Source organism: Magnolia sinica, chromosome 6 (assembly GCF_029962835.1).
Source record: "Magnolia sinica isolate HGM2019 chromosome 6, MsV1, whole genome shotgun sequence".
NCBI classification, from domain to species: Eukaryota; Viridiplantae; Streptophyta; class Magnoliopsida; order Magnoliales; family Magnoliaceae; genus Magnolia; species Magnolia sinica.
In genome coordinates, this window is record NC_080578.1 from 12,625,584 (window position 1) to 12,647,200 (window position 21,617).

The 21,617-nt window shown below is 39.2% G+C and overlaps 1 protein-coding gene across 5 annotated transcripts; it reads right to left on the bottom strand.

Annotated features, from left to right (window-relative positions):
• Positions 1-1,653: 1,653 nt before the first annotated feature.
• LOC131248305 (uncharacterized) lies at positions 1,654-20,901 on the bottom strand. 5 transcript variants are annotated; one of them, XM_058248538.1, is made up of 15 exons: positions 20,582-20,868; positions 20,309-20,489; positions 19,834-19,885; positions 19,673-19,715; positions 17,546-17,602; positions 17,147-17,259; positions 16,987-17,058; positions 16,695-16,867; positions 13,456-13,546; positions 13,286-13,347; positions 10,658-10,762; positions 4,670-4,745; positions 4,148-4,260; positions 2,352-2,411; positions 1,654-2,261 (listed from the first exon to the last, which is right to left on the bottom strand). In XM_058248538.1, exons 1-15 carry the CDS (start codon positions 20,673-20,675, stop codon positions 2,156-2,158), a joined length of 1,398 nt encoding a protein of 465 aa, XP_058104521.1. In that variant the 5' UTR covers positions 20,676-20,868; the 3' UTR covers positions 1,654-2,155. The 5 variants fall into 5 exon arrangements, 4 of the variants coding, with proteins under 4 accessions (XP_058104521.1, XP_058104522.1, XP_058104525.1 ...); XM_058248539.1 differs by lacking the exons at positions 1,654-2,261; positions 2,352-2,411 and adding an exon at positions 10,410-10,464 and having other exon boundaries at positions 20,582-20,900; XR_009172202.1 differs by lacking the exons at positions 1,654-2,261; positions 2,352-2,411 and adding an exon at positions 10,410-10,464 and having other exon boundaries at positions 4,183-4,260; positions 4,670-4,740; positions 20,582-20,900.
• Positions 20,902-21,617: the final 716 nt, after the last annotated feature.

The window sequence follows — 21,617 nt, forward strand, 5'->3', positions numbered from 1 at the left end:
GGCCCACTTGCTGTAGGTTCGCAAGCGGGATGATCGCATGAAGAGTAAGAACAAATTCCCACAAGATGATAACAAATAGAAAACATGGATACATCCTGGTGTAAATCATCAAACCTTCTGAAACTGATTGCAAGCCATCTGTACATGAGCTTAACATACATCCCCTCCCATGGCCAACTTATCACTAAGGTAGGATATCTGAGACGTCCAAGGTGGGCCCTACAATGAAGATTGGGCAGGTTCGCTTAACAAGCGGGTCACACAAGTATGGTAGAATCAGACCATCAACAGGTTGAACTTAAAACCATCCATTGTTTCCGTCCAGGGTGGCCCATCTGATGATTGGACCCTTACTGAACTTTTTGCCGGGTGGTTGGGCAGCACAGCTGGGATGTCATGCACACATGAAATACTTTATTAATTTTGTTGGTTAAAAATGAAATTGAAGATGGATGCACGTTTTGTTAGTTTTGTTCGTTGAGTTAATTAAAAGGAATTTCTAAATCCCAGTTTCTCCACTTATTGATTAATGGATACTTGATTATTAAAAACCCAGACCATGGGCTACTTTTAATTTTAACCGTCCGTTAGATGTTCACCATATCTTCCAGTTAAGATATCAGTTCAGTACAATCTTTTTGCTTATCACCCATCTAAGGTGATTTGCACGATCTGGACAGTTTAATTTGAGATAAATGCATGCCAGGTGTTGGATTTATCAGTGCATGAGCATAAACACGGTTTCATTATTAGAATTTTCTACTTAGAAGAAGAAGAAGAAGAAGAAGACAGGGCCGCCTCCTATGTTTGTACAACTTTAGAAATGGTAGTGAGACATTGCAATGCCTATCGAATGGATGGTTAGGAGTATAACTAGTGTGGTACAAATTCGAAGGGAAAAATCAGATAGATTGTATGATCTTCCGAGCACAATTGCGATTTGGACAGTTCACATTGCAGTAGGCATGTGGACGGTTGAGGAGCCTCTCCCATTTCTTGAGTTGTGCAGAACATAGCACGCTAACCCAAGAAATTCATTTTGATCATTAATAAAGTAGGCCTGGCAATGGGCGGGCCTCAGTCCTACATTTTGACCTAGGCCGTATGGGCCTATTCAAAATATTGATTATGCTTGGACCAGCCCCATCCCATTGCCAGACCTACCATAAAGTAACCCAGCATTGTTGGTTACCTAGCTCATTGGTTAGGATTAAAAGAATGGCCCCTCGACTGACTCCTCAGGTCTCAAGTTGCATGGCAACTCCTGAGTCGGGTGAATTGCCGGACTTGCTCTAGTCACGGGGACTCATCTGGGTGACTCCTTGTATCAAACTGGATAGGTTCTGGTCAAGTCCAAGTCGATTTGTGTAAGTCACAGACTCACATAGGACTTGTCCATGTCTTAAAACAGGTAATCAGTAGTCCCTGGCCAAGTCGAGGTAAGCCCCTCCAGAAAATACAAGGCATAGCTCAGGCCCGGACTGAACTCGAAATGCACAAGTGCCTGAGCCCAATCTAATTAAAAGATCGTCAAGCCCAACTGAGCCCATTAAGCAATTTCTGCATGTTTATCAATGGAAAAAATAAATATTAATACATTCATATACTATATTGTTATGTGGACTGATCCCTTGTATACTGGATGAGGATTTATTTATTTTTTTCCAATAAGCAGTTGTAAAAAAGATGTTCAATGAGAACAATGCATAAGGGTTATACAGTCCTCATATACTATCAGAACCTTCAATAGCATACCGATGCACCCATTTTGTACAAGTGGGGTCCAAGGTTCGTTGATCCAGACCATTGACCTATGGGACCCGCCACAATATGGACCAACCCAAAACTCATCAATTGGAAAGATTATACATAAAATCATTGGCATTTTTTTGGACCACCGTTTTTTTTTCTCCTGTCTATTTGCAGGCCACTAATTGAAGGTTAAGAAATTCTAAATCTAGGAGATTTTGGGAGTTCCCCATCCACAGTAGTGCCCATAAGATCAACTGTCTGGGTCACCGAAGAATAAGATACCCCACTTGTACAGATTGGTGCATCAGGACACTTTCACATTGTGATGCATCACCTTATAACTCCTTTGTGACCAAAATAGCAGTGCCCCTGTAAATGTTAAGCCATAGAGAAGCACCATTCATCAGAAGATGAAATCACTGAGCTGGCCGGACAGGTCTTGTTGGCTATTTCTGCTGATAATATATCCACTGCCTTCTACATCTGCGCTCGGGCAATTCATTCCGTGCCTGCACACCATTCACATCACCAGCAACAGTGATTCATTCATTAGGATTACAGAAAATGCATCATAGTTACCAGAAGGCTGCAGAACGTACCAAGTGAAGTGCTCCTCGCAGCAAATGGAACCATAGATAATCGAGAGTGCAGCTCTTTTCCTGTGCCAAGAGACTTGTAATGGTTAAAGGAAAATCTTTCCCTCTTCCCCAAACATACACCATGGTATTTATTAGGACATGAAAGGGTATCAGATGTATCACATAGAAGACAATGTGAGTGGTTTGTCTACTCGTCCAACTGTACAAGCAAAAATCAGAAGAGCAAAAACTTGAAGCAAATTTAAGCAATTAAACTTGGCTATTAGTGCATACAAGCAAAAGCATAAACCAACAAAAACTAATGAAAGATTCTGTTCTGGTCACTAATGAGAGTGATTTGCTTCTTTGTTACGCGTATGAATGGAAGGGCAGAATTGAGCTTCTTGCTAAGTTGGCCGTGTTGTGTCATGATCAGGAGGTCGTGGGTTCAATCCACGACCACCAAACTATATATATATATATATATATATATAGGGAAATGCTCACCTGCACACCAGTTCGCACGGAACTGATGTGAACTTTTTTGAGAACCCATCATACGTGATGTGGATCCAAAATCTGAACCGTTCATGTGAAGCAGCACCTCGTGAAACCCCCCGGGCCCAAGTTTTACTTTCATCTAAAACTTTGATGGGCCATGAAAAATGAAAACAGTTTCCTCCCTTGATGTGCATTTCTCTTTGCTATGGCCCACCAGAATTTTAGATCAGGGTGAAAATTTGTCACACGGGGTTTCATGGGATTCCACATCACATGGCTGGGAATATTTTACAGAGCTTTATAAATATGAACTACCATAAAAGTTGCAGGGCTGGGAATATTTTACAGAGCTTTATAAATATGAACTGCATTTGGTGACCTTCAACAAACCATGCATGTTGTTGCTTGTTACTTGGGGCCCATTCATGTGCAGCAAATGTTTTTGCGGATAGCTATCTGGGAACGTGTACAATGGCATGTCTGGCACATGTGGGCCACTTCTAGATTGATGTGGCATATGTAGCGAAAGTGCACATTGACACAGTGGCACGTGTAGGATGCTTGAAGGTTGAATGTGGCATCAGTGGGGGGGTTGAAGGTTTACAGAGGCATGTGTACAAAACAACATACACCAGGATGTACCACAGTGAATTGTTATCCAATATATGTGATACCGCCTTTTTCTGAAGGATAGGCTATCCTTACTTTTTGGGATAAGCTATCCTCGTTTCCCTGGCAACTTTGCAAATAAGGGTGTTGACAAACTAGGGATAGAGCTAGTTGCGCCGTATAAGCTAAAAGGGATAGAAATTCTGCTGCATCTAAACGGGCCCTTACGAAATGGAGGCACCATAGTCTCTCCCCTAGAAACATTACCAATATTACAGCCCGCTTTTAAGAAACTTTTAGCATTTTAGAGTGTGTTTGTAAGTACCATCAAACCACATACCCATCAGAAATGTTTTGAGGCCACCTGCCATTTTTGACACACTGAATGCGTAGTGTGCTAAGCAAAAATCTGCATTAAGTGTCTTGAAATGGATGGACGATTAGTTTGGGAAAGAACATAATTCCACCCCTTGAGATATCCAAACACACCCTTGATCATTTCAAGACGCTTTAATATAGTTTGTCTGTGTGTGTGTGTGTGTGTGTGTGTTTTGTCCAAAATTGAGGGTGTTCGATTGTTTCTTAAAGTATGCACAAAAATCAGAAGGTATTTTTGAAACTTCCATTCAGCTCATAGCGAGTATACAAGGATTTCTCAGATGGAAGCCTTGGGCAGAAAAGACTGATTATCTGACCAGCATACATACCATGTGGCAGTGTACATATCATAGAACTTGTCAAACGCTTTATCAAAGCAATATTGGCAAGATAAAAGTTCCTTTATGTCGGTCACATTGCAAGTTGGTTTACAGCATTTCACCTGGACCAGAAAAAAATAGGCATATTTCAAACATGAGAGACAAAAATGAATAAACAGAATAAAGATTGCAAATGGAGTTCTATGTCAGGTGACAATCTCAAATTTTGAAGCTAGTTATCCTGCATCGTCTTCCCTCCTTCATCTTTCTTTCTGTCAAAATAAAGAAATGCCCTAAACAAGTGTCTCTTTTTTTTTGGTTCTTTCCTTTTCTTTTTTTCTTTTCCTTTCTTTCTTTCTTTCTTTCTTCCTTTTCTTTTTTTTTTTTCCCTTGAGCAAATGCCCTAAACAAATGTCTAGATTCTAGACCATCTCTTATTGTTGATAAAGGTCAATGGTCAACCCTATCATAGAAGTACTTTTCTTTTTCCTTCTTTAAACTAGTCATGTAGAAGCCACTAAAACTGCATACCAGACGCTTGAGCTTGTACGAATAGAATCGCCGATGGGAAGGGTGTGAATCAATATGCTGTTTCAAATGACCTGCACTGAGAAGGAATAATAATTCAATTCATCACCCAGTTGTAGTATTAAAATAATCCACGAGATCCATCACGAAATAATCACTACTGAATATTAAATATTGTTAACAATTGCAGCCACATACAACCTGTAATGAAGGCAGCAAGAGGTTCTGATGCTAATTAGTCACTTAATTTTCACATGACATTTGGACACACTGCAGTTAAAATATAACCATATTTAACCATTTAATCACTGTGTTTATTGCACAATGTTCAAGGGTCATCAGTTAAAATTAGCCTACAGCCACAAATCAACAATCCTGGCTCATACAACTAGGAAAGCTAATGAGAATCAACTGGTGACAAACAAAAGAATGTTAGACATTTGTCCAGTGTGAAGCCAAAAGTAGGAAAGGAAACGATGGTGCATGGTATAAGCATGTGGCAATTCAGAAATATCGATATATCAGAGGGAAAAGGTTCCAAGTACTGATTCTGCACAAAGTTGGTGCCCACATGTCTCCCTCCATCCAACACACGTGGATTGGAATCCATGGTTCTGAATATTGGTATCAGTGCCAAAACCGATACGATACGGCATTGTGTATCGGTATCGGGCCTGTATTGGCCTGTATCAGACAAATTTTTTAAAGCAAAATAAATATGGAAAAATATTAGAAAAATAGGGGGGGATATGAGATATGCAAGAATCTACACCTTTTTTTGTGTGTGTTTTGATCATATATTCAATGGTGTATCAGACCATTCTTTGGTAAGAATGTTGTACGTTGGATTGAAAAAAGAAATGAAAAAATAAATCTGAAATTTCAGAAAATTCGAGCATAAATAGGCAAAATTTTAGAAGAAAAAAAGAATCTCCGAACCAAGAAAAAATTTGTAGATCTATAGTACTAGAAAGGTATTCATGCACCATTACACCATTTGATTGAAAAAAGGAGAAAAAAAAAATCTGAAATTTTCAGAAAATTCGAGCATAAATAGGAAATAAAAAATAAAAATCATCAAATCTAGAAGAAATGGTATTCATGCATCATTACACCATTTGATTTTAAAAAATAAAAAATAAAAATCTGAAAATATTCAGAAAATTCAATAGGAAAAATAAAAAAAATAAATAAATCCCCAAATCAAAAAGAAATCAATATATCTATAGTATTAGGAGGGTATTCATGCATCACTACATTTGATTGAAAAGAAAGAAAATAAATAGATCTGAAACTTTCAGAAAATTCAAGCATAAATAGGAAAAAAAATCCCCAAATCGAGAAGAAATATGTAGATCTATAGTATTAGAAGGGTATCCATGCATCATTACACCATTTAAATGAAAAAGTAAAAAAACAAAAATAAAATAAAAATAAGAAAAACTGAAATTTTCTGAAATTTCCAATGTAAATAGGAACAAATTAAATAAAAATTCCCAATCCAGAAGAAATCAAGCATGATTCCTTCAATTTGAGTTTATACTCTAATTTTGACTCAATTTCAGAAATAATAAATGAAAAAATAGGTATTTTACATTTTTCCCCCAAACCGGGTACCACCTCTTCAATTTGTAAATTCAATCCTAGTGTTTTAAATAATGTGTAGCGTATAGCGTAGCGTTTGGCCCTCTATAGCGTGTAGCGTAAGTTACACAATACTTAATATCTTTTAATTAAAATAATGGAAAATTATGATAAATTTTACAAAATGCATAATTTCTATGAGTTCTTTACTACGAATCTGGATCATCAACCATATATTTCCATGCAAAATCTCTCTCTCTCTCTCTCTCTCTCTCTCTCTCTCTCTCTCTCTCTCTCTCCCTCCCTTTAGACATCTCTAAGTGTGACCTCTTTTTTATTTATTGAAACATCACAAATTCATTATATGGATCACAATTTGGATGGTCCGAATTAGTTTAATGTAGTGCCGCGTGTGATGGGGATAAGTCATCACCATTTTAAAATAGGTGTTAAAGTAACATAGAAAAAACACTTTAAAAAAGGAGATTTCAGGTAGCTTACACTATCTACACTACATGTAGCGTATGCTACGAGAACTACAGAAAACATTGTTCAATCCAAAAAGCCAAGTTTTGATCTTCAAAACTTGTGTAGATCCGGTCAAAAATGGATTTCAAACAATCCCTAAGGTGAAAAAGTTTGAAAGAAGTAGAGAAACAGTGGGCCAGTCCGTGCTTTTAATTTTACATCCATATCGGTCCGACCGATACGGGTACACTATCAGCGCTGATATAGCTTGTGTATCGTCTTGTGCCGATACGGTCATATCAGCTAATACAATACCGATATTCAGATCTATGTTGGAATCTTAACACGTGTTCAAAACGGACTCTTGAAGATTCAAATTTTGAAAGGTTTATAGCTTCCCACCATCTTTAAATGGTGGGAGATAATGAGCACTCCATCTGTCCGTGCTCCGTATTAGATAGTTAGATGCATCTTGTTAGATACATATAAACATGGTCCCAAGCTCAAGAAGCGATATCCCCACCCTTGCACCCACTCAATTCCATTTGCTTCCAAGGAAACACCTCCATATTCAAGCAAATAGACAACAATATCTTAGATTTGTATGTACCCAGCAATTTACAAGGAGTGGTTGGTTTAACTAAGGATGTGGTCCTCGATACAGTGGAATGGCAGCATAGGATTCGCGAAGCCGACCAAGTAGTTGGGATAAAGCTTAGATGATGATGATGATTTTATAGGGAGAGGTAACATAACCAATGATTTAAGCACATAATGTCGAAACTGAAGTTGTCTTTAACAGCAGCTTATCAACATGGAGGAAGAAATAGTCTCCAGGTTTAAGCAGTCTCTCAAATAGAGAAACTTCACAATAACCTACCAACAGGTTTTAGAGAAGCTGAAAGAACTTCGATAGGCAAGAGGTGTAAGCACCGCGAGGTGTGAAGCGATCTCATACTAAGCGAAACAACTTTCACTTTCCATAACCAAAATTCAAGAGAGTTGGGCAAGGGTATCCATGGATTTCATTGCAAGCTTGCCTAAGGTGGGGGAGGATGGACCACCTAGTAAAGGTTGTACTAGACATGAATTCTATGCCATCTTAACCCCAGCCCCTACTAACAGTACTGCAGAAGACAGTAGCCGGCTCCGCCGAAGATTCAGTAGCAAACTTCTGAGCAGTTTCGGTATTCAGCCCCAACTCTAAGAAAAGGTAGTGCCCGAAGGTTCCATTGAACTCGGGGGTTTACCATTTATCTATAGCCAAAGGTAGCTGAGATCTGTAGTCGTAAACGGGTGCAATTTCCATCAACCTAGATTCCCTCCGGTCGACGCATGTACACTTCTTCTTTCAAGTCCCCCCCTTATAGTCAGTTGAAACGCATTCTTCACGTCGAGTTGATGAAGACCCCATCCTTTCACAGCAGCAATAGACACGATGCATCTGACAGGCGTCGCGAGTGATGGAGGGTCTTGGGTGACGGAGTGAAGGTTGGAGGGGGGTGTTGGAATGGGAGTTGGGAGATTGGCGAAGAATGGGAGAGAGGGTTAGGAGTTGGGAGATTGGCGAAGAATGGGAGAGAGGGTTGGGAGTTTGGGTTTGTCAAGTTGGGGTTATCGGGAATGGGAAAGACAGTTGCAGGGGGGTTGTAGGGGGGTTAGGTTTGACTGGATTTGAAAAAAGGGAATGTTGGGTGGTGAGCAGAGTGTGCTCTCTGAACCGAACGTGAAAGTTGTTTTCCATCAGACGGTTGTTCCCGTAACTCCAATCTCGACTTGGATTATATATCCAAAAAGGTCTGCTCTCGGCCATTCCACACGTTGCCTAGCAGAGGCATGGTTATCTGAAGTGGATTCTTCTCTTTTATAGTAGATGTCGAACCTATTGCGCTTTCCGTGCACTACCTGTAGTCACGATGTCTTACGAGCAATCTTTCTCTTGCTTACGTTGCTACTGCAACCAATTTCAAGTGGGGGTGTCTCTACTGCACACGATCCGATTCAACGATGTTTCAGAATCAAGTACCCATTTGCTAAATATCCAACGTACAATCGAATTTGTGAAAGTTGTGAGTTTGGCAAACATCATCGGAATTCTTTGAAGGCTAGATCATGGAGAGCAAGTCAACCACTCGAGCTAGTGCATGCCGACATATGTGGTCCAATGCAAACGTTGTCTCTCAACAAAAGTCGTTCTCATCTTTATTGATGATTTAACTAGGCCCTAGCACATATGGAACCTGAGGCTCGCACTGACTTACCACTTGCTATATTGAGATAGGATAGACTCATTGCGCATCAGGTTCGCGGCTAGCTCTTCAGTTTCGGGAAGAAAGAAGCAAAAATCCGTTTGTTTTTTATTGGCCGACGAGGCGGCCCTTTCAAAATTTCGCATAAATCTTTCTCACTATCTATCACATACCTATATCTCCCATTGGGTGTTACGTTGAAGTGGAGGCCAACTTAAGTGGTAGCAAACCTATCATACTTGCCTCCTTGTGAGATTCCCCCTGTAATGTCCTCTGCTACAGTTTCAGGCTGCAAGAAGACTATACAGGGCTCCGCAGGAGAAGAAAGAAGCTCCAAGTCTACTTTAGAAGAAGCAAAGGTCCCCCCTATCTAGTAAAGTCGCTGCGAGAAAGGGTTGGTTAAGAACTCTTGACTGTAAACCATAGCAGTTACAGTCACTCAATGGAGATGTTCGCCTTTGGAATGAAGATGGATGAGCAGGCACTTGAGCTTGGAACTGAGCGTTTAAGGGTTGTTGGTGAAGGGTACCACCCTTCACGTAGTCTCTCAATAAATTCAAGTATCTTATCTTTCTTAGCCCTTTCTTACTACGTGTCCACTGACGATGGGGTTAGGGACGGTCAAGTCTTTTCGATCTAACCGACACCGCCTATCCGGAGTGGAGTGTGTTCGACGAAACGCCTAACCTTTCCTTTCAGTGACTCAACAATTGCACCGGGGGCCCGCCCAGGCTTATTATTTCGAAATCATACGGCCGAAAAGCTCACTTTGGCAAGAAGTCAGTCGCTGCTCTTTGCTGTCGAGGCCTAATCTCTCGATCCATGTCTTTCTCTTTCCGGTCACTATCAAATCCACTTCGACATGAACGTACGCCCTTACTCTCTCTCTATAAAAGTGGCCCCTTTCCCCTTTCTCTAATAATAAGGTAAGCTTGTTGGGGCAGAGTAGCAAGGAGAAGGGCTCTTCGGAATGGTTGGAGAGAGCCCCACCTCCTCTTGTCAGGCACCAGGCCCGAGGGTGATGAGACTACTTCCTGAAAGATCGTTTCGTTTTGGCCGGCAAGAGGGCCCCTAATCTATCAATAGAGGGAGCAAAAAAGGGGCTTTACTCCCCTTCACAATATTAAGAAAGAAATAAGGGTCGAAGTTTAGACCGCTCACACACACACACACACACACACACACACACAGACCAAGCAATACATCATTTAACCAGGCGTCGGCCCTAGCACGCACACACACACACACACAAGCAGGTTCTCATAGTTGAGCCAAGCAATACATCATTTAACTAGGGGTCGGCCCTAGCACATATTGTACCCATTATCGTGTGTGTGTGTGTGTGCACGCGCGCATGCGTGCGTGGGTGTGTGTGTGTGTGTGTGTGTGTGTGTGTGTGTGTGTGTGTGTGTGTCAGAACTAGAGGCAATTTGAATCAGAACCTCGTCCAAGAAGACAAGTTGAGCCAAGCAATACAGGTATGAGCCATGCTTTATACTGCAGCACAAATTCATCATTTAAGTTCAAATATATCTTAGAAAGAGTGAAGAATCCAACAACCAACTTCTAGTGCATAGTTTCATATTTTAACATCAGTTGAAGCCAATCAGCGTATGTATGCTAGTAAAAGAACAATAAAAAATGGAAAAAAAGAACTCTAAATATGTATTGTTGGAGCTGGAACTTAAACCTGTCACAAAGGATAGCACTACAATCGAGACACATTGACAAACTTGAAGAGCTACGGCAGGTATTACATTTTGCATATGACGAACTTTTTCCTATTTGGTGGCACCTGCACATAAGGAAAGACATCAAATAGGGCTAGAGGAAAATCCCTTATGGGCAAAAAAGAATAATAAGTGGCATGTAATGATGTGCATGGTTTTAAGCATGAATGGAAGAAATCATCCATCTAGAGTTCCAACAGCAATCAAAAGGCTTATGTAAGAGTTAGGAATGCTCGTGTAGCATACATGCCAAACAGAAGTCAAAAGATAATGGTGCAACATGTATCAGACATTACTTTTGCCGCTAATAGTTTGAGTTTTGATTTTGTAGCCTTACCATGCTAAACGTACTCAGAAATGGAGCGGCGATCCCAAGACTAAAGGGTCTCTTAGATGCATCCGATGTAGGATCATTGCAAAGGGACTTCACAATGAAGTGATAGGAAGCATGCTTTCACTAAATGAGGACTCACATTGCATTAAGTTCACTCTTGTACAATTTCTTCCTATGAAGGATCCACATGCTTAGAGAGAAAACACTTCAGTAACAAAGAACCTCCTGTCTGCGTGTCCAAAACAGAAGGAATAGCCTATGGTACCCAGATACTTCAAAATATGACACATCCAAGTCTAAATATCAAGACTGCAAGCAATGTTTATGTAGTGTCTGTAACATATCCCTGCTGTATATGGGTTACAGAAAAGAGAGTCTCGTCATGTCATTTGAGCTCCAGCCGTTTAAACTGCAGCTCTGGAGAACCTTCCGAACAAGGGAGCCTCTTCAACCATTCAATGACTGATACATTAAGATGTCAGGCAGAAAGTGGCAACGACCATTCTAGCAGACAGCAAATATAATGAACCAGGATGCTCGAATTGCTCAAGACCATTACCTCTGACCTCTTACCATCAAAGGAGATTCTTCCAATGCTGTTATGTGGGAAAAATCAACCAAGGGAAGTTGCAAACCTTATGGATGAATTTGACGACATTTGCAAAAACCATATCGTTGCATATTCCCACACGGGCTCATTTGGGAGCTTGTAAATGGAGGTAAATGGGAAATGGAATTGGAGGTAAATGAATTGGGAGTAAATGGCTTAACTCAATTTTGTTTGGATGAGAGTAAATGAAATACATTTGAAATCTAAATATTCTGTTTGGATGGGAGGAATTGGAATGCATTGGAATTTTTCGATATATTCACAGGAACATGTGGTATCCCAAATCAACTTTAACATATCAAATTAGTGTACATATGTGATATTTAACAAAATGATTGTAATAAGCCCATCGGAATATATACTTTAGACAAAAATGAGAAAATTTTGGGCTGGGTCACAAATACAATGTAAGGATCACGAACAAGCAACTTGCCAACGCTTTTTAACCGTCCATTTAGATGGCCAACCTTTGGACGGTTTGGATCATTCTATTGGTGTGATTTTAGTAACGTAGCCGGTAGTTGAATTGTTTTAGAGTATCACTAGCATGCCATGTGTATGGCGGACATGTGGGCAGCACCACCTTTGTTTACTTGTGTGACTCTCCAAGGGAGCTCAAAAAGGCATTTCACCCCCATTTACTTGCAAATCCTCTCTTGTAGAGAGGATTTCATTTACATGCTCATTTACTCTCATTTCATTTCTTTTACATGCATTTACTTCCCATCCAAACAGACCTCAAATACCATTTACCTTCATTTACTTCCAATTCCCACATTTACCTCCATTTACTCCCAATTCCCCCCATTTACCTCCATTTACTCCCATCCAAACGGAGTGTCAAATTATGAGGCAGACAGGTTGGCCAAAATGGGATTCTGAAGAAATGATCTTCTTATTTCCGCGAGAACCCCAAGTCATGAGTAGCAGGTGCTTGCTTGAGTTGGGTTAACGATTGTTGTTTCTTGGTGGTGTGTGTGCCGGGAAGTTGGCCAGCCTGTTGTATGCTGTTTGCTCTTCCTTTTTAATCAAATTTTCAAGATGGAATTTACTAAAAAAAAAAAGAGTTTGATAACAAAACACTGCATGTCCCAAGAAACTTAAATAAGATTTGGAAAAAAAAAAAAAAAAAACTACCAATCAAATCATAAAATAAATCAGTATGACCAAAGAGGCCTCATCAACACAAAACAATCAACATGATGTAACACTCGATCCAACTAATGCTACAATCTTTTGAAAATGTGAGAAAAGTCCCTTTTAAACTTCGTTTAGGCATCACTTGGTGCTTAAAGAGATGTTTATAGGAACATTTCGCAGCATGTGATACCTTTGGAGCTTATGGTGACCCAAGGAAAAAAAAAAGGACTCACGTTATAGATTTATGAGAATTGAAGGAACAAAACCAAAGGAACAAAGAAGCCACATTAAAATATTAAATAGGAGATACTTTATCAACTTGTAAGTTATAAGGAAGATAATTCGATGGGCAAGACACAGTTCATAAAAGTGTTTTTTCCTGATATCTGAGGCACACGGTTGCAGTTCTTCAGCAAGCATGGGATAACAAGTAACGTGCAGCACATAAGTAAGCATGCTAAGATAAATAGCATATGACAAAAATATAGAAGCACTGCACATAACCTTTTGTAGAGAGCAAGAATATCTTTAGATATAAAACCGGATTTATGGTCTCTCTTGGATACCTAAATAAAAGAAGAAAACACATTACTCTTACTAAAATATGAAGTACAACATCAGATGATGTTAACAACTTTAGAATTTTGGTTAAAATGAGAAAGGAGAAGTCGAACCGGGTCACATGATTGATTCGTGGAAAGGTGTGGTGAATGAAATGTCACTAAACAATCCTCAGCAAGGTGGCCAGGCTTCCGGCATTTCCAACTATAAAGGCAAATTTTATAATAACTATAAGAACGGTTTAACTTGGAATGTTGAGGGTGAAGAAATTAATATACCTATAAACAATTTTTTTCAGTAAAGCAAGTGCAAAAACAAGAATAAACTAGCACTTAAATAAAGTGTTCTCCTCAATAACAAGCCAAGATAGATCTTTGTAAAGTAAATTTTCATGGTAGGCTTTGTTTGGAAACCCTCAGAAGATACATCATGATGATGGAAACAGTCTGACAGAAGGCCCCCATACATGCCATGTAATCCACTGACATGGCATGGATAGAGGACTCCTGACAGAGAATGCCCAGTGTCGTGATACATCTTCCTAGGGGTTTCCTAACAAAGCCTTACCAATTTTCAGTAAAGCAAGTGTAAACAAGAATAAACCAGCACATAAATATAAAGATTCCTTAATTTCAGGCCAAGATATATTTTTCTCCGTTCTGTTAGAGAACCAAGCCTGCCTTGTTCCATTTAACCTATGGCACACACAAGTCAGGTTCACATAAGAAGTTTTGAGCTAGATTGGTAACATTTGCACAAGTTACAACTACAGCATTGGGGACAAGGTATTAAAAAACAGTTATGTAATGGTAATGGTGGGAACCATTACACATTACGGGGAAAAATGGTCCATTACAGGGCCAATCCAGGTTTCTTTCAGGAAAAAAAAAAAAGGCCTCACTGTTACCGTTATTAAATACCCTGTTTGGAGGTCTGTGTTATCCCTTTTCATTCCTAAAACTTTATAGTGCACTAAATTTTTTTATTACTTGCTCAACTGAGTGGTCCAAATTTAACCGGACCAGCAGCAATGGGCTCATATTTATAAAATGGACATAGATTGCAAGCCTTCATATGGACCATTGCCCAAGAATGTGGCCAATTGGCCATAAGTACATTCATGACCCATCAACCCACTTACGTATAACAGACAATGATGGCAGTTACAAACAATCAAGTTGAGGAGAGAGGTCTACAAGGGTGTATCCAGCAGTTCTCTCACATCAACTCGACTGTTCGTAATTGCTATCATTGTCTATATTATCAGAGAGAGGAAAACAAGAGAGGCCTACAGTCATGTGGAGAGGTCTCATTAGTGATCAGGATTAGAAAAGCTTTGCTCAAGACTGATTTTCCATTGCATATCTACTCTATAGTTGCACGAAGAGTGAAGCAAAGCAGCAACGGATTCGGGTGCAGGGAAGCATCTATTTCAAAGTGTTAGCAAGTATAAATGGCTAGGAAGCAGGAGTACAATTCTGAAGTGCGATTCGAAGCAGGAGTGGCACCAGATTAGAAGGATCGTGCAACTAATCTACTCCTGGCTAAGAAGAAATTGCATAGTATGAACTCTTCACCATTCCAGACTTGTCCATTTTCTCATCTATTAGCCATCATAATCCTGACTGGGAAGGGAGGAAAAAAGGAAGTTCAGGTATAATGTTGCTAACAACAAGCTAACGGTGTCACATCGACATCTAATTTTTCATCATTTAGAAATGGTCTGATCTCTAGTTGCATGAAGTGCGACACAAAGTGGAAAAAAGATTAGGGTACTGGAGTGGGGAAACATCGGTTTCAAAATGTTAGCAAGCATAAACAGGTGGAATTTGAAGCAGGAGCTGCAAAAAAAGGAAGCTCGGGTATAATGTTACTAACAACAAGCTAACAGTGTCACATCAATACCAAATGCTTCACCATTTAGAAATGGTCTGATCTATAGTTGCACGAAGTGTGAAACAAAGCGGAAAAAGATTAGGGTGCTAGGTGGGGAAACATCAGTTTCAAAATGTTAGCAAGTATAAACAGGCGTAATTTGAAGCGGGAGCTGCACATAGTTCGAAGGATCATGCAACTAACTGACATAACCCAGTGGATCAATCTCTGCCACTACTAGCTCCCACTGGTTCTATTTCCAAAGGAATCATTGCAGCAGATTCTGTGTACCTCATTAACTGCTCATTTTAGGCAGCTGTTTCTGTCCTCTCATTTAATACAAAATTTTACCGAGGTAACAGCAATAAAATGACTGGTCTGTAATCATATTTTGGAATCCGTCATCCCTTTGTATGTTTCTAACCTAGTCAACAGTTGATTTATGCTGACTAGGGTGACTTATAACTTAAAGTACTTAACGTTGGTTACAGAAGTGTTTTAAATAGTGAATAGCCTGTCGTGTAGCATTTAACCTTCTAAAGCATGAGGCATCAGCTACATAGCTTGTAGTGTAAGCAACGTGCTACTGTCATCATATTATAAGTCCATTCCATACCAGACCAGACCAGAATAGGGTTATGTACATTCTCATTATGAGAAGGGGTCATTCAAGCGTATGCTACATTTTTAATTAAGGTTGCACTTGGTTGCATCAAATATCATGAGATTTCATAATATTTTGCACTAAATTAGACTTACTAGTAATGGAATTTCATGATATTTGGTGCAACCAAACACAATATAAAATAATAGAAAAAATAGGGCAAAGATAAACTATAAAGATAAACCAAGAGCAACAGAATTGGTTTAATGCTGTTAGTTTTATTAATTTTACTAAGATCACTGAAAAGAAAAACTAATTTTTATTGAGAAATAGAAAAATGTAACAAATTGTTGAAAACATAATGATTTTTTTTTTAGTGAGAAATAGAAAAACGTAAAAAAATGATTTTTGTTTTAGTGAAAAATAGCTTGTAGTGTAAGCTACGTAGAATGTAGCATTAAGTGTATGCAAATTAGACTTAAGCTATTTTCGTGAGCTACGTAGTGTTAAGCCTAAGCTACAGTACGTAGCATAAGCTACATGCTACGTAGCATAGCTATTTAGAACACTGGGCTACAGTTAGGAGCTGAAGATCTGAATATATCAAGATGCTTCACCTGCTCCACTTTCATAACTATCTCAATGCTTCAATTATCGCCATGAATGCAGCTCTGCATACGTCAAACTTTTTAGAGGATTGATTATTCTATTTTAGATCATAAAGTTGAATGTTAAGGCATAGTTGAACTTCACAGTATAGCAACTAAGTCTTTTCATTACTGTTTTTCCATTGAGGATTGTTTTAGTCATATGCTGATATGCCCTTGGGAAATTCTTGAATATGCATATACATATATTGTACACAGAATATACCATTCATATGTACAGAAACTGGAATTTTTTTTGCTCCACCGGTGCCTGTCAAAATCCCAGATATCTTCCTTAAACTCGGGCATCTGCAGTGCATTCATCTTAAGCTCAGCCATCTGTAACACACCTTTAGGTCTTTCCAAGCAGACAAGAGAATCTTGGTGGCTTGAAGCTACCTGAGAAGTGTTGCACAAATAGCTTACACAATGCATTTCTTAAATTTTTGTCCAGTAGACAGGATCAAAATTGAAGAAGCAATATCAAAGTGAAAAGCTGACATGTAGGCAAGAAATACCTCGACCGGGTCAATATTTCGAAGTTTTGGCAGCTCAGCTTTGCAATTGATACTGCAGATATCCTCGCCTGTCTGTCAAAATGAACCATTATTCATTAAGTTGTATGGGGGTGAAGAGGAATATAATGGAAATGAATATCCAACAGTTTGCAGAACTGACCTCTTTACAAATATACTCCCCATATCTCCCACATACCACACAAACAGGCTCCCCAGGAGCAGCGAAACGCTGTTCACCTCTTTCCTTGATCCGATCACTTTCATCCACATGAACTGAAAAGGAGTTATGTAAGATTCAGGGAGTGAAATACATGACACACACAAAGCCACGTGCATACACACCCCAAAACGAAAAAAGAAAGAAAAAATCTAACTAAGAAAAAAGGAAGCATGCAATGTGTCCCTCTAAACATAAAAGAGTTTTCAACAATTCCTAGAACAGTAGTATGAATTAATACTTTTTCACAGTTCCAAGTTAAATACACCTTTCCACATCCATTCCCCTCCCCTGCATTCACATAGAGGTAATCAAAGTTTAGGAGAGGATCTAGAAACTAACCAGGACTTTTTCTATCCAGTTTTTCTTCACATTCTTCTGAGGAAGTACTTTCATCCCCTGAGATTCCATGACAGAAAACTATCAGTAGTCAGTACACTGCAAAAAGACATCCAGCTACGGCAGTATGTCCGATGCAGGCATTGAAGCTTTCAGGAAAGATTCAAAAAATTATAATAATAAAAAAAGGCATTGAAGCTTTCTACATTTAGTCCAGCTTTTTTCGCAGAGGAAATTGCAAAAATGAAACATCATCCAATGTCAATACTTCAAAAATAGACAAATCTGCCAACCCAACTATATCAAAAAGTTTCAGGAAAGATTCATAAAATTTCAAATAGTATGCACAGAAATGAAGAAAAAGTAAACGATAATACTGCATATATTTGGCTTTGATATTGAGCAAGCAAAAAATCTATTGGAAACACGAGAACTGGGTAAACAAGCACTCTTCAAACATAAGCTCTGCTTGGGTCTGCCTGAAATATATATACAAGCCATAAGCTATGAAATTATGGTAAACCAAAATCAAGTGAAACTATCTCTGAACAAAATCAGTCATTTAATTATTTGTGGTACACAATAACTCTATAAGCAAGAGCCTATGATGTAAGTGTTGCAATTCATTGTGGCAATTGTATCACAGGAAATTTCACTACTGAGCACAATCAGAACATTCAGTTGTAGGTTCTCAACCAAGGAATCAGAGGCTACCAATCTTGCATGAATATGAGGCAATGTCTCACAAAAATGAATCCACATCCTGTAAAAACCAACCAACCGACGAAATGAATAGAATCTAAGTCCATATTCAAGGAACAAATCACAACCTCTGAGACATTAATGGACTCTCCGGAAGCCAGATCACTTGTTGCAAATAAAGAACCTACTTACCTACCGTATCAACATCTTTCTAAAGTAGGCTGACAATGGTGATGGTTCAATTCCATTGTATAAACTGTGGCATCCTATCCATGGTACATGTGGCCCAACTTGTGTGAGCATCCAGACCATCCAAACATAGACTGATCATGGTATGCCAAAACAGTTACGTAATGGCCGTAAAGTGACAGTAACAGTGATAACAGTTACACACCATGAGGCCGTAATGGCAACGGTGGTAACTGTTACACGTCACGAGGCCATAACAGCCATTACAGAAAAAAGACCTATAAAGGTCCTGAAACTGATTTTTTTCAACAAAAAAAAAAAAAAAAAGAAAAGAAAAAAAAGAGAGAGTCTATAATTAATAGCCGTTACGAGGGCCATACCAGCGGTTATAGCCAGCATTGTAATGGTAATGGCGGTGGCTGTTACGGCTGCTATTACCGTTATGGAACGCCTTGAGACTGATAGACAACATAGTGGATGAACTATAGCCAAAATTCACCATGATTGAATGATCTTATTCTTAACCATCTGATTCCACTCAATGAACTCGACTAATGGCCATTATATCATAACCATCCATTTGATAACAACCATTTGGATGGTTTTGATCGTTCAACTAGTTTGCTCATTAATCCATGCGCCATCCAGAATGAGTCCTACAATTTATATGCTCCTTTGAGGAACATGTGTTTGAAGCAAGGTGTACCGTATGGTCGTTACGTAACGGTAACAGTAGCTATTACGTAATGGTAACTGTAGCAGCCATCTCATAACGGTAACTGCAGCAACATTATGCGTTATGGGGTCATAACGGCCGTTATGGAAAAAATGCCTTGAAACGGCCATCACAGCCCCCGTAATGGCCATAATGGTCTGTTACAAGGCCAATAAAGGTTTTTATTCAAAAAAAAAGAAAAAAGAAAAAAAGGACTGTAACGGTAACGGTGGCCGTAACAGAATACCATGGTTTGATCGTTACCATTACAGAATACCATGGTTTGATGTGTAGTTGATGAAACAACCTAAAAAGTCGTAGAGAACCATCATAGTGGTCTTTTCATTTCAAATAATTGTTCTATCCTTGTACGTACCAGCCGATTCATGGTTCAAGCTAATCCTCACCAGATATTGTTCTCTAAGAAATTCAACTTATAGAAATGACAAGTAACAATCCATCGAAAAAAACAAAAAACAAAAAACACAAACCAAAATAAACATTTCATTTATGTAAGAACCCACCTTGATAGTTCACCAAAGGTTCCAAACCCAAATTGGAAGTCCCCTACCAAAGAAATGAATAAAAAACTTGTCAAACTATTGAAAACCTTAACAACCACAGAACATCCGAACAATGCACGAAACATAGACCAAATCAACCGAGAGTAAAGAAACGTGATTACCAACACATCTGCAGTTAATTCCTGGTAAACATGAGAAGACCCAACTTCTTTCCTGCATATTACGATTTCAATAAAATTAAAAAAAAAAAAGCATTCAATTAAATTGAATTAGGGGTTTGTTTGGATGAACAGCTTAATTAAGCTGAATTGTGATTAGTAGTCAACCAATAAATTAACCAATTTGTAATTTCCTTCATTGGCATTCACATTGAGGTTATTGGCTCCAAATTCTGATTACGTTGCTTTCAAGTTGGACTGGAAGTAAACCTAACTGTAATCTGATGACTACTTCCGCAATTCATCTTGATTAAACCAAACATCCGCAGCACAATTCACCTGTGCATCCAAACGCAGCCTAGGTATTCAACAACTCTAAAATTCGAAGAGTCTGTCTAGTGATAAAACTTGAATACGAGAACAGAGATAAAGGAACGTATATTAATTACTGGATGAAAGAAAGAGATCGCTAGCTTGCCTTATCTTCTCGATGTAACTCTGGTGAGAGAAGACTGTGGTTTCTTCCGAAGTCCCCTCACTGTTCTCGTGGCACAGCCGCTTCCGCTTGTGATCTGGATCGCGTTTCAGAACCGTTTTCTCCTCGATGGAAGAAGGCGATTCTTCGACTGGAGGAGCGGTGCCGGTGGCAGCGTTGTATGCTGAGAGGAGAAGAAGAGGAAAAGAAAACTAGTAAAAAGAGAAATGAGGAAAGGGGAATTGGATAGGATTGCAAATACGGGAATGAGGAAACCTCTGAGGTTTTGGAGGACGGATGAGAGGTTGAAGTGTTTGTTGTAAGAGAAGGAGGGATTCTTGTAGAAATTCGTTCTCGTCGTCGACCCCATTCTTTCTACGATTTCTCTATTTCTTTCTCGAAAGAAACGGATTCCCGCTTTCTTTCTGCTGTGGAAGGAGTTCCAGGTAGGTTGCCAGATTCCGGTTATGGATGCGGACGAGGAACCGAAGTCGTGCAGAAAAAAATTTCATGCTCCGGCAGAGTGCGATGGATGATACGCGGGCACTTAGAAGTTCCGTACGGCCCAGAAGTTGTTTAAACCCATTTTCCGGGAATGACATGTGCCAATCAAAAGCTGCCACATGTCAACACTACAAAGCTACAACATGCTTAGGGCATACTCATGCCTAAGAATATCATATTCTTAGTTGAAGTCATCAATGAGACGAAGTAGTCAATATACTTATACGAGATCCCTGGAGATCAAATCTTATCACAAATTTGGTGATGATTCACTCAACAAGGTCCTCTCTCACAGTTTTTCCAAAATAAGAGATATTTTCAAAGATGTGCGTAAAGACTATAGCATTCAAGAATATTCTGAAGCTCTTAAGATCGAACTGATGTCTAAACAAATCCAACTGTAGCTTAGATCTGAATTCGGAGAAATTGATACCGTGTACAGCCGTCACAAGTTAAGCACAAAAGCAGTTTTAGAACGAATCAAACACGCGAATAAAAAAACGAAAATCAAGCAATCACAGAGATTTTGCGTTGAAAAATCTTTGCGGTAAAAAACTACGGCACCAAACGACAAACAATTAACTAGAATTAGAAAGTGACAAGAGATGAAACAACTTACATATTCGAAAGCCCGAGCTTTCTCCCCATGTAAAACCTTAGAAATCATGTAGGCTCTCTCTATAATGCACGGATTAACCCTTATCCTGTATTACAAAAGCTTATATATACTTCCATATGAAATTAGAAACAAAACCCGTACTTATGCAGAACTTGGGCATCCCGTTCGGTTGACCCCACCTAACCTTCA